We start from the raw sequence: 13,009 nt of genomic DNA on the forward strand, positions 1-13,009 counted from the left end.
GTGTGTACAGGGGCTTAGTCCGATGCTGCCTTCACCAAGCCCTCCTGGGTTTGTTCAGAACCAGGTAAAGGTCTAAATCTAAAAATCAGCTGTCATTTATGGTCCAATGCTACCTTCACCAGGCCCTCCTGGGTTTGTTCAGAACCAGGTTCAGGTCTAAATCCAAAAATCATCTGTCATTCTTGATCCAATGCTACCTTCACCAAGCCCTACTGGGTTTGTTCAGAACCGGGTTCATGTCTAAATCCAAATGTCAGCTGTCATTCTTGGTCCAATGCTACCATCACCCAGCCCCCCTGCATTTGTTCAGAACCAGGTCCAGGTTCAAATCCAAAAATCATCTGTCATTCTTGGTCCAATGAGCTATGGGCTGGAGGATTACCAAGGGGCAGAAATGTTTGTGACATTTTGAGCTAATATGACCACAATGCCATATTAGGTCAAAGACATTGGGCAGTGGACCAAGACTGACAGCTGGTTTCAAGGTTAGGACCCAATCATGGTCCCAAACAAAAGCAAGTTTATCCCTATTTCTGAGCTAAACTGAACTACGCCACTCTTCACCCAACCTTTTACTTACCTCTGGTGCACAGCAGTGTCAGGGGCGGACTGACAACTCATGGGGCACCCGGGCAATAAGAGTTTATGGGGCCCCCAGGCAATCAAACATTATGGGGCTACACAGTATACACAAACACACACACACACAATATACAATCACACAGTATACACAGACATGTTTCTATTGGCTGAGAAGGTCCTGGAGAGGTGGGGCAGCTATAATTTCTGGATTTTTAGACCAAAAGGATGTCGGTAAGGGACATTTCAGAGACAGATGTAAAAAAAACTGATTTTTACATACTGTCCCTGGTTTTACTGAGGCTGGTAACCCTGATGGGGCCCCCTAGTAGCACGGGGCCCTCGGTCAGTGCCCGAGTGGCCCAATGGTCAGTCTGCCCCGGGTCCCGGTCCAGTGTTTACATCCTTCCTTAGCTATGTAATTCTCTAATATCTGTACATTGACTTGAATGGAGTTGGAGATCTTCATTAAATGGCCTCATTGACGTCAATGGGGACTCAATGGTGCATAAGTGCAGCCAGCCTCTTAGGGTTAGTATACAATTAAATTTCTTGTTTGATCCCAACAGATTATGAAGCATTTTTGACGGGATGTGGAAAACAGAGTTTCAGTTGGATTTAATGAAACAACTTACGCTAAAAGTGACCTCAACTTGACTTGATATCAAAGTTAGCTTAGAGGTTCAAGTACACTCACCCTTAAAGCAAATATTTTAAAGGGCGGGTTGATTTAAACGACAAGCCCAGGTCTACTTACCCAGCCCCCCTTCCTATCCCACCCTTGGTCAAAAACTGTGAAGTTAGCTGTCATTTGTGGTTCAATGAGCTGCAGGCCTCGGGATTACAAAGTGATTGGAATGCTCATGACATCATTGACCTAATATGGCTATATTACATTGGACAGTGGCAGCTCAGTGGACCAGGAATGGTAGCTGGTTTCCAGATTTGGACTTGCTTCCGAACAAAAGCAAGCTCATCCCTACTCCTGAGCTAAACTGAACTACTCCAAGCCCTGGCCAGCCCTTTACTTACCTCTGTGGCACTGTAGCAGTGTTTACATCCTTGGCTATGAAATTCTTCTAAGTGCTGCCTTTACATTGACATGAATAGGGCCATAGTTGGAGATACTCAGCATATGGCTTCATTCAAGTCAATGAGGACTCAATAGTGCACAAGTACTACCAGCACTGAAATTAGTGTAATGCCTGAGGATGGAAACATTGGTCCAGACCTTGGTTGTGGGTACGTAAGGCGTTGGGGAGGGGGTTAGTTCAAGATGTCCAATAGTATTAGGAAGCAGAATTTGCATATGTAATGAACAAACATGTATGCATATAGTTGCAAGATTGTTAACTATTGATGAAAAATAATAATGGATAAGATGATTTAAATCCTGTATAATAATAATAGTGATTTACATTAAAAGGACCCGTACTCAAGGAATATGCACGTTGTCATTGCTGATTACATTTCTGAAAATGTTAGCTGCCTGGCTCTCATACTGATCCAAAAACATAAAATTGAACTCCAGTTTTACCTTCGAACTCGTACAGTTGTACAAGGGCTCCTCTCCTTGACTGAAATTGCTAACTCTATTTTCACTGCACAATGTGAGCTTCTCACAATGTTCATTGGAAGCTGCAGCAAATAAGATAGAGCCCATCTCATTTCCTGGCTTGAGTACTGTAATATCATTTCATTTTATCGGCCATTTCAGACTAAGGATGGGCTGACATTAGCATCCTTGGGGCGGGATTTGGAGGCAATTAGTCAATTGATCCTTAGTTGCTTCTATGTTTTGTATCCACAGGACCATTTCTAACACCGGGCTCAAATATATTTCCAAAGATGCTTTTGAGATGAACCCTCGTATGACTCACATGTAAGTGATCCTTCTGTAGAGCTGATTTTGTTTCTTTTTTTTTTTTGGAATGAAATACAGAGCAAAGAATGGAAATCGTGAATCAAAAAGCAAATTTGCTTCATATTTCACCTCCTAAAAGATGATTTATTTTTGTTAATATCCACCAGACCAATGTGTTTACTTTAAACAGCCAAAACTTAAAATTTGAGCTGGCAGGTTTAAATCAGGTTTTTTGAGGACCTTGCAAAGCAACCTGTTACATGAATATTCCGAAACAAATGCTATTATTGAGTAGACATAAAAACGTGCCAGTGAGTAACTAGCACAGCCTGTAGAAAGCTTCCCAATTCCAGGGGTACTTTCCACCTAGACCTTAATTTCAGGTTCAACCTTGACCCTTGACAACAAACGAATGACTTGACTCGAAAGCAAACGACTTAGGTTGTGAGGCTGTTGGACATGAGCTCAAGGCAATTTGGATGGTGCATCCCGAAACAGAGAGAGAAATCTCCATGGACACATCTACTGAATCGATACGAAGAGTGTTTGAAGACACATTGGACTTTCGCAAGGACTTCACAAAGGGTACTATTACATCAACATTTGGTAAAAAACACTATTACTGAGTAGGCATAAAAATATGCTTGGGAGGTCCTGACATATCATACAAAAAGCTTCCCAATACCAGGTGTACTGTCCACCTAGACCTCAGTTTCAAGGCCAACTTTGACCCTTGACCACAAACTAATGGCAGTGCCTTGGTGGCCATGGAAACAAACTACTTGGATTGTCAGGCTGCTGGACCCGAGGTCATGGGAACTTGGATGGTGCACCCAGGAACTGGGAGAGAATATTCCACGGACACCCATCCATTGGATCGATATGAAGGGTGGTTGAAGACACATTTGGGCTGTTCAAGGACCTTGTAAAGAGACCTGTTACATGAATATTCAGAAAAAAAATATGTTATTATTGTGTAGGAATAAAATTGTGCCAGTGAGGACCTGGCACATCCTGCAAAGAGCTTCCTAATCCCAGGGGTACTATTCATCTGGATCTCAATTTCATGTCCAACTTTGACCCTTGACAAAATCCAATGACAACACCTTGGTGGTCATGAAAGCAAACTGATTGGATTGTGAGGTTGCTGGATCCGAGGTCATAGCAACTTGGATTATGCATCCAGGGGCAGAAAGAATAAGATAAATGGACACCCATCTGTTGGATCAATATGAAGGGTGAACTGTTTGTCAGTAAATTTACTTGTCATCATCACATTTAATGATAAAAATCATAACCCTCTTAGACGAGGCACCAAAAGGAGCTTTGATGTCACCTTACATGGAACTAGAGAGGGGTAGGTAATCACGTCTCACTTTTGGATTCTGAGATTGCATATCAGAGACGCAACTTATTTTGTCCAATTTTTGATAAAAATTTGTGTCCAGTGCCCCTCTACCACTGACTCTCTCTGTGACTCCCTCTCTATCCTCACATACTATACATCCTTCAATCTTTGACTTCCTCTCCATTCCCCTTATACTGTACTCCCTGTTATCTGTTACTGCCCTTCCACCCCACACCCATTCTGGACACCCAACAATCTGCAAGCCTCCTCCATCCTTCCATACTGGACACCCAACAATCTGTAAGCCCCCTCCACCCTTCCATATTGGACACCCAAAAATCTGTAAGCCCCCTCCACCATTCCATAGTGGACACCCAATAATCTGTAAACCACCTCTACTCTTCTATACTGGACACCAAGAACTCTATAAACCCCCTACACCCTTCCATACCGGACACCAAGCAAGCTTTGACTCCCCCAACATCCCCCATACCTTGTAATGTTTGACTCCCCCTCTTTCCTCCGCCAACTGTATACCCTGCCTTTGACTCCCCCTCCATTGTTTCTATACTGGACACCCAGCAATCTGTAAACATTATAGAAGATACTATAATTTTCTACTATAAGCTTATGCCGAGAGATGTGAAGATTGGACTCTATTGTCTGGGGGGCCTCCTGTGGATACATCTGGTCAAAATAAATGTCTTTACTGGTCTTTAAAATACATGCATGGTTTAACCTAAAATAAGCCTAATTAAACTGCGGTTTGCACGTTGTAGTAATTAGAAGTATTGACTTATTTAGAAGCCTTGATCCTCAGTTAATCCTGAGCTGAGAGCAATCAGGATATTAGCACTGTAGAAAAAATAAATCAATTGGTGCATTTAAAAGAGGACATCCTAACACCAGTAATAGAACACACATACTCATGGAATACTCCATGATATACAGGCAGGCCAGGGCAGAAGAATTTTCAGGGGCAGCAAGGTATCATAATTCCCAGCTCTGTTGTCCACCTGGGAATTGATGGGGGTATTTCAAATCATCCATTCTCCACCCAGGATCTCAGAGTAGACATCTCATCAATAGTGATGAGTCCCCAAGTAATGGAAGAAACTGTCATGGTTTTTCACTCTAAGCCCCCGTACACACGGTCGGACATTCTGCCAACCAAATACGTCGGATTTTGTCCGTCGGATTTTGTCTGTTGGATTGTGTCCGAAACTGTTGCATACACACGGTCGGACAAAGTTGTCGAAAAATCCGATCTTTCAGAACGTGATGACGTAATTTCATTACGATGGGACTACGTTCAGACTAGTAGCCAATAGCTTTGATGTAGGAATTTGATCTGAGCATGCGTGGCACTTTGTCCGATTGGAATTCTCTACACATGATCGGAGTATGTCCGATCGGAACAGTTTGTCGGAAATAATTTCCAACAAGTTGGAAAATTTGGGTCCGACGGATATTCCGACGGAAACAGTCCGATGCATACCACACACAGTCGGATTATCCGACAACACGGTCTGATAGGACACATTCCGACGGATTCTCCGACCATGTGTAAGGGGGTCAAACACTAAAATTTTGGGTAGGCTGACTTTACTCCTACAACTTTTTTTTTTATAATTTGAATCCTCCTTTTACCTTTTCTGACGTATTTTACCTGTCATTGACAATAGCCTTGGAGGCTTCTCTCACGCTTAGGCAGATTTTGTCTTGCTGTTAATAAGATGGCTTACTGAGCACTTGTTTTGTTGTTCTTCAAAACTATTAAGTGTTTTCTGGCGCGTTCCTAATTGCGAGAAAGAGATTTTGGCAGGGTGCACATCGCTAATGGTGTTTTCACCATGAGGTGCTTGGGACGAGTAATTAAAAATAAATAAAAGGCCATGGTATTTTTAAGGTTTGATGGGAACGTATTTCTCTTAGGTATGCATTTTCTTCTCCCTGGATAGAGCACTTCTCCTCTCGCGAACCTACCTGCTGCTTCCTGACTAAACTAGGTCTAGTTATTACCCACCATCATGGGGATTGTCACTGATCATTTCTCCATTAACGAATTCAGTTTAAATACTCAAGGGGGATTCACAGCCAATTAGCTTACATATAAAAAAAAAATTCTAATTATTTTATATTATTGCTCTGCACAAAAGTATAAAATGATAATGGTACATATGACATTTTAAAGGCCCTAAGACCCACCATTCTGCCATTTAATTTTTCATTTACCAGAATATTGACACAGTAAATTCCTGTAGATGAATGCTAACAAGCTTGCTTAATACTAGATATGACTGGGGGATGCACCAATTTTTGGCCCTTAATTTTTCTCAAACACATATAATGAAACAGATGTGTTTTCATTAGCCTTTTGTTTGCCCGCGTTATCAATTCCGCGTTATCAATAAATAACAGGAAGTAAATTGTCATGGATCACTCTTGGTCAAAATGACCCCTTACCAGTGCTGCAACTGAGGTTAACCAGACTCCTTTTGCCACTCAAAAGCCTCTCACACCAGAAAAGCGCATGCCCATGGTCGACAACCTGTTGATCGTGTTCTGGGCTTGCCAACCCACCATCCCAAAGCATCAGAGTGCTTTGAGCTGGAGAAAGCAGGTGGCCGCTGAGGGAGCTGGAGCCGCATAAGCCGATGCTTCCTCTGCAGCCACAGCTCCTGTCCCAGGAGCAGTGATACCAAGGAATAGAGCAGAGGTCAGGAACAGGCAGGCAGAAATACAAGCTGAATCCAGGGTTAGGCCAGTAACAAGCCATGTCATCAATGGAGATCAGATACAGGATACACGCAGGACACAGGGAAAAGCTGAAGACCAGTCAGCACTAATGATGAGCAGAAGCATCCTTTAAATAGTCCGTCTGGCGCCAACGAGAATTGAGGGCACGCTCATGCCCCATTTGCCTTACTGGAATTCACTTAAGGGGTTTCCTAGTGAAGACTGGGCTTCCCTTTGTCAAGCCCACACCATCCAAGGCTGCTGTGTAACACAAATAGCCATACCAACATAAATACCATGACAGCTGTTATCAAATGACACCAGGAAGGAGTTTTTGAAGTCCACCAACATGAAGACTTGACTAAGATTTCCCCATCCCCAGCCACACTCCAACAACTTGAAACAACTATGTACTCAAATTGTTCATATCTGATTTCTTACAGCAAACCAAACTCAGGTAGATTCACCAACGACTGGGCAAATAGCCATATCAACATAAATACCATGATAGCTGTCAACAAATGTCTCCAGGAAGGGGTCTTTGACGTCCACCAACATGAAGACTTAACTAAGATTTCCCAAGCCACACCCCAGCAACTTGAAACAACAATGGGCTCAAGTTGTGGACACCTGACTTCCTCCAGTAGACCAGACTGAGGTAGATTCACCAACAACTGGACAATGGATAAGCCCCATTCTACTAAATGTGCTCCCATTATATAACAACATGAAGACTTAACTAAGATTTCCCCAGCCACACCCCAGCAACTTGAAACAACAATGGGCTCAAATTGTGGACACCTGACTTCCTCCAGTAGACCAGGCTCAGGTAGATTCACCAACAACTGGGCAATGGATAAGCCCCATTCTACTAAATGTGCTCCCATTATATACAAATCCCAACTACGTACAGTATAACATTGACTCCCAAAGACTTCACTTGCTTAACTTTTATGATGATCATACTGCCACCCAATCCTATTTTTCACATTTCCTTATTATTAAGTAAGTTGGGTAACTGGATAACCTCTCTCAAGCCAAGCTCTCTTGATTGATCTCCCAGCCAACACCACCGTTTCGACCCCTGTGGCACCTCCCAACTGATCTCATATTTGACTGCCAGGACTACTATCTTAGAAATTAGCTGTGTCTTGCCTATTTCTTTACTAGTCATCAGTCCCCCCATTCATTTTATTCCAATAGTTCCCTTTTTTGCCATGGTTTCCTTGCAGTAACCAAGCAATTTGGAAGTGAATACAGCCTCAGTGCATATGTTATATACATTAAACGTACCCATATGCACAACGGCATTACAGCTGTCAGGTGCAATTAAAAAAAAGCAACCAAAACAACAAGTAAAAAATGTAAAATCATTTTGTCAGACACCACCAATCTGCCCAAATTTAGATCATCCAGAAAAAGAAGATAAATAAATCCTTTTTTAAATGGCTAATTGCAATTAAAGAAGTCCGTCAAATAAAAAACAGATACATCAGAATTCAGTTTACAACATCATCCATTTACTATTGCTCACTTGAATTGTAAATGACAAACTTGTAAACAGCTGCAAAACTGGTCCTGGTTTTTCAGAGCACAGACATCCCGTCACTGTGGTGGGCCTTGGCAAAGGTAAATTAAGGTTTATGCTGAGGGATGTTTTTATCATGCCACAAACACTCATCATCTGTGCGTGATTACAATCAATGTTTAGATGTCGTAGCTTATTGTTTTTGTATTTGTGTTTTGTGTCTTGTTTGGTGCATCATAGTTCTGCTTTGTTTGCCTTTGCAGTTCCGTTAGAGATGCTGTTGGCTAAAGGCCATGAAACCGGGACCTTGATCTTGGGGGTGGGGGATCTGTGTGCAAATGATTTTTCCCTTTCAAGTTTTAATCTTGAAAGGGAAAATTATCTCAAAAGAGCTTAAAAAGCCAAAGAAAAAATGAAAGAGTGCATGCAAAGTGCCATGATCTATAGCAACCAATCAGAGCATTTGTGAGGTCAGGTACTGATGTTGGATGGAGGAGTTGGTTCATAATTGGTGTTTCAATCCATCCTAAATGTATTCAGCAGGGTTGAGGCCAGGGCTTGGTGCAGGCCATACCACACCAAACTGATCAAACCATGTTCTAATGGAAATGGCCCCCATTTATGATGCCAGGTATTGATGTTAGACGAGGAGACCTGGCTTGCAATCAGCGTTCCAATTCATCCCACAGCTTTTCAGTAGGGTTGAGGTCAGGGCTTTGTGCAGGCTACCCAATTACCTCCACACTATACTGAGCAAACCATGGAGCTTGTGAGCTCAGGTACTGACGTTGGACAGAAGAGTTGGTTCATAATTAGCATTTCAAACCATCCCAAAGGTGTTCAGGAGAGTCGAGGCCAGGGCTTGGTACAGGCCACTCTGGTCTTCTCAACACCAAACTGGGCAAACCATGTCCTTTTTGAAAATGGCCACCATTATGGGCTCAATGTTGGATGAGAAGACCTGGCTTACAATCTGTGTTCATCCCGAAGGTGTTCAGTAAGGTTGAAGTCAGGGCTTTGTGTAGACCACTTGGGTTCTTACACATCAAACAGGTCAAACCATGTCCTTATTGAAATGGCCACCATTTATGAGGTCAGGTATTTATGTTGGATGAGAAAACATTGCTTGAGATTGGTTTTCCAATTCATTTATGGGCTCATTGATGGATGAGAAGACTTGACCTGCAATCTGTGATCCAATTCACCCCAAAGCTGTTCAGTAGGGTTAAGGTCAGGGCTTTGTGCAGGCTACTCAAGTTCCTCTCCACCATACTGGACAAACCATGGACATTGCCTGTCATGCTGGTACAATATAGGTATGTATGTATGTATTATATGTAAAACCCTAACAGTAAATGTCTTTTATTGTGTCCCTCTGGTCTGGTACATATAACTCTAAAACTGTTTCGTTCTATCTGCTCTGTAAGGCAGGCCATACATTAATAATAATTTTTTTGGTCAACCAGTGGGTTGAGCACCCCTAAAAAAAAATTAGCCAATTTACATCAAGTGTGTGGATGGGGGAATCCTTCCAATGGAGTTATTGTATTCTGACAGTGGGGAGCCTTCTCCACCATCAGAATACACTGATCAGTAATGCTGGCTACCGGTCGTATTGGTCGGTAGATCAACTTCTGTACAACCAGCCTACCCATACATGAATCTCTTCTCTGTCTCTTTTCTGTCTAAAGCCTGGTGCACACTATTCGTTTTTTCCATTCTACCCAGCGTGTTCAATGAAAAAAACTGTCAGCTCAGGTCAGAGCTGATAAACCATGCAAAGTTAGTATAGCGATCTCCCCTGCTAAGCTATTGTGTTCCGACAGCAGAGAGCACTGATCAAGAGTCTGTCGGCTGCTGGTTTTCCAGCATGCTCATCCGACAGAATCTGGACAGACTGACATACACACGGGTCGAATGTCGGACATTTTTTTTCTGAACCGGGAAATGTCTCCCAACATTCGGCCCGTGTGTACCCGGCTTAACGTACACTCTTATCAGTTACATTGTTACCAACTATCTCCTCAGACTGCAGAACACTTCCCTCTGTGTTATAGAGAAAAGGAGAGGAGGAAATGTTTGCAGTCCTCTCCTAGGATGAAAATGCTGCTCCTCCATAGATACAGTGCAGTTTGTGAGTGTTGTCACCCCAGAACGTATGTTACTGACAGAATCACCAAAACTGATGCCGCCACCACATCTAAGGACTGTGAGCTTCATCATAATACACATTTGTGTTTGGGGTTAGATACACTTTAAGTTTTCACAGTTTCCATGATCAGGGGCATAGTAAGGGTATGTCCTCTGCCTAATTATTTTATATTAGTAAAAAAAATCACCAGAGGGATGAATGGTTAATTTTTTGTGCCTTGATTCTTTATGGGACCTGTACTCAGGGGTGTGTCGCCCCCCTTATTTTGCTATGAGAGATATCTCTGTTTCCCATCCCAGCATACTGGGAGCTCTGGGGTGAGTGGTTTGGTGATATCAGTGCTTGCTGCGGAATTTGATATCGGGGCAGCTGGCCTCAGCCAGGACTGACAGCAAACACTCATTTTCACTCCCCTGTGGCCAATCATTGACCTGACAAGAGCTGAAATGGATCCATTCCCCACCACCCGGGGCAGCGTAGAAATGATCCTATGCGCGCAGGCACGTGTAATGGTATTTACAGCTGTTTGGATCTGTCGTCACCCAACTAAATGCAGCCGATAATGACACACTTTTCTCATTAGACTCGGGTCACAAAGGAGAAACCAAGACGTGAATATGATGGGAAAATGTTGAGAAACATCAAGAAAATTTTAAAAAATATAGCACCCACAGCCAGGCACACTCTTCCACTGGCTCCAAAGAACACTCTTATTTTTTCTTCTATTCGAAATGATGAACTTCTGAATAGAGATAAGGGGAGTATAGGATACCCACATTAAATGGTAGAACTTGATAACTACAGGACTTCTCAACTTTCTGGCTGCACTTGTACAAAAAGAAATGTCCCCCCTACGCTGACATTGAATAGTACCGGCAGTTAAAAAGATATACACAGTCACTACTCTTCAGCCTTGAAGACATTTACCCACATCTCCCTAGTTCTTCCTAGGGAGGGAAAAATAGACCATAGGACATCTGGACTCTTTCCCACCAATGTCCTCTTTGCTCTCTCCAGTGAGTTTTCCAGATCCAAACTTAATCCCTGGATTTAAGCTTACAAATAGGCCCCCCAGATAACCCTAGCTGGGACCTTGGTGTCTTCCTGAAGGCTTTTTATAGAATGGTCTCCTCCAGCAGGACTGGATCCAGGAACACTGTACCCTGCTTCTCAAGCCTCAGACTATTTGTGGGTCCTCTCGCCACCTACTGGATTGGCTAGCATTCCACAAATGTTTAGGTTGCATATCCTGTTCTTCCTCTCACTATGATTCTAAGGGGAGAACAACAGGGAGAACAACAGATCAACAGCCTATGAGCCATTGAACAGCCCTAAACAATAAACCTCTGCTCCTCTGATTACAGTGGAGCCAATAAAATTTACCTAGCAGGCTACTACGCTAGAAGGGTGCTACACTTTGGTTATATGCAGAGTGTGGTGGGCTGATCAGTTCCTAGCTTGTTATATGTTTTGGGGACTCTACTGGTGAGATTTACTCAGGGCATTTCCTCTCATGTTGCACACTCCGTCATAGGAAAAATGCAAAATTCAGTTGGCATAGTGGTTATGTCTGCTGCATGAATGCAAGTTTGATATGTTGGAGTGTAAGTTTAGTAAAACATTTAAATTAAAATCAGCACAAGGAACATTACTTACAGTTTGTAGATGTCCCTTGAGTTTATAGCTGGTACTTAACTTGAAGTCTCCTCTTTTGATACACCCCCATGTAATCTTTTGGTCTAGCAGGGGTCTGACAGGAACCTGTCATATACGCTCATCAAGAGTGCCGACTATGTCCAACCTTTCCACCCCCTCCTCCATTCATAGAAGTTGTACTATAGCTTCCCTGAATGAATCATGTCCTATGAATGGAGGCCAGGCAGATGAATGGAAGGTCAACCTTCTCCATTCATAGATCCTTTGAATGGAGGAGGTAGGGGGAAAGGGCAATAGTCAGCACCCTTGATAAGTTTATATGACAGCTTTCTCAGCTAAAAATCCGAACTTGCCTACACACGATCACACCAAAGTCCAATCGCTTAGAACATGGTGATGTACAACACGTACGACCGGACTAGAAAAAGGAAGTTAAATAGCCAGTAGCCAATAGCTGCCCTTGCGTAATTTTTGGAACAGCATACAGATGAACGATTTTCCCGATAGGAATTGCTTCCATCAACGTTCTATTTCTAGGTCCGTCAGAATTTTTGAAAAAAAAAGTCCGCTGAAGCCCACAGACGATCGGAATATCTGATGAAATGATTCCGTCAGACTTTTTCTGCCGGAAAGTCCGACCGTGTGTACATGTCATAAGTGTTAGAGATGAGGTTAAAGGGAGAATTAATTTGAGGGAAAGCCACAGAATAGGACCAATAGAGCTGGTAGCTCTAAACCCAAGTTAGTTTGATGGTTACTGTTAGGAATGGGGGTTACATGTAGAGTTAGGTACAACACACAAAAGATCCCAGGTGAGCCGACTCCAACAGCATGATCTCCTCACTGCAGAGTGCTCGTCCAGTCATGGCTGAAGCAATAATAAAAAAAATAATAAAGGCATTTGGATTTCAGTTTTCTGTGCAGCCGTCTGGCCTTTCCTTTCATTACAAGTAGAGTTAGTTTGAAGAAAGCCTTGGGATATGGCATTACGATTTTGAGCTGGGAGCTCTAGACCCGAGTTAGTTTGATGGTTCGTTTTAGGATGGTGTTACAGGTAGGGTTTGTTTGAGGGAAATCCTTGGGATAGGGCAACACCCTCTGAGATGATAGCTCTAAAACTAAGTTAGTTTGACAGTTAATGTT

At 42.8% G+C, this 13,009-nt stretch overlaps 1 protein-coding gene across 1 annotated transcript in view; it reads left to right on the forward strand.

Annotated features, from left to right (window-relative positions):
- The window catches only part of NTRK1 (neurotrophic receptor tyrosine kinase 1), a 170,547-nt gene that overhangs the window by 80,536 nt on the left and 77,002 nt on the right, over positions 1-13,009 (forward strand). Inside the window, exon 3 of the mRNA XM_077467839.1 lies at positions 2,390-2,461. Within this exon, the coding sequence (XP_077323965.1) occupies positions 2,390-2,461 (72 nt within the window). The remainder of the gene's footprint in view (positions 1-2,389; positions 2,462-13,009) is intronic.

Source organism: Lithobates pipiens, unplaced genomic scaffold (genome assembly GCF_037356315.1).
Source record: "Lithobates pipiens isolate NorthernLeopardFrog02 unplaced genomic scaffold, aLitPip1_a1.2 Scaffold_62, whole genome shotgun sequence".
Lineage (NCBI taxonomy): Eukaryota > Metazoa > Chordata > Amphibia > Anura > Ranidae > Lithobates > Lithobates pipiens.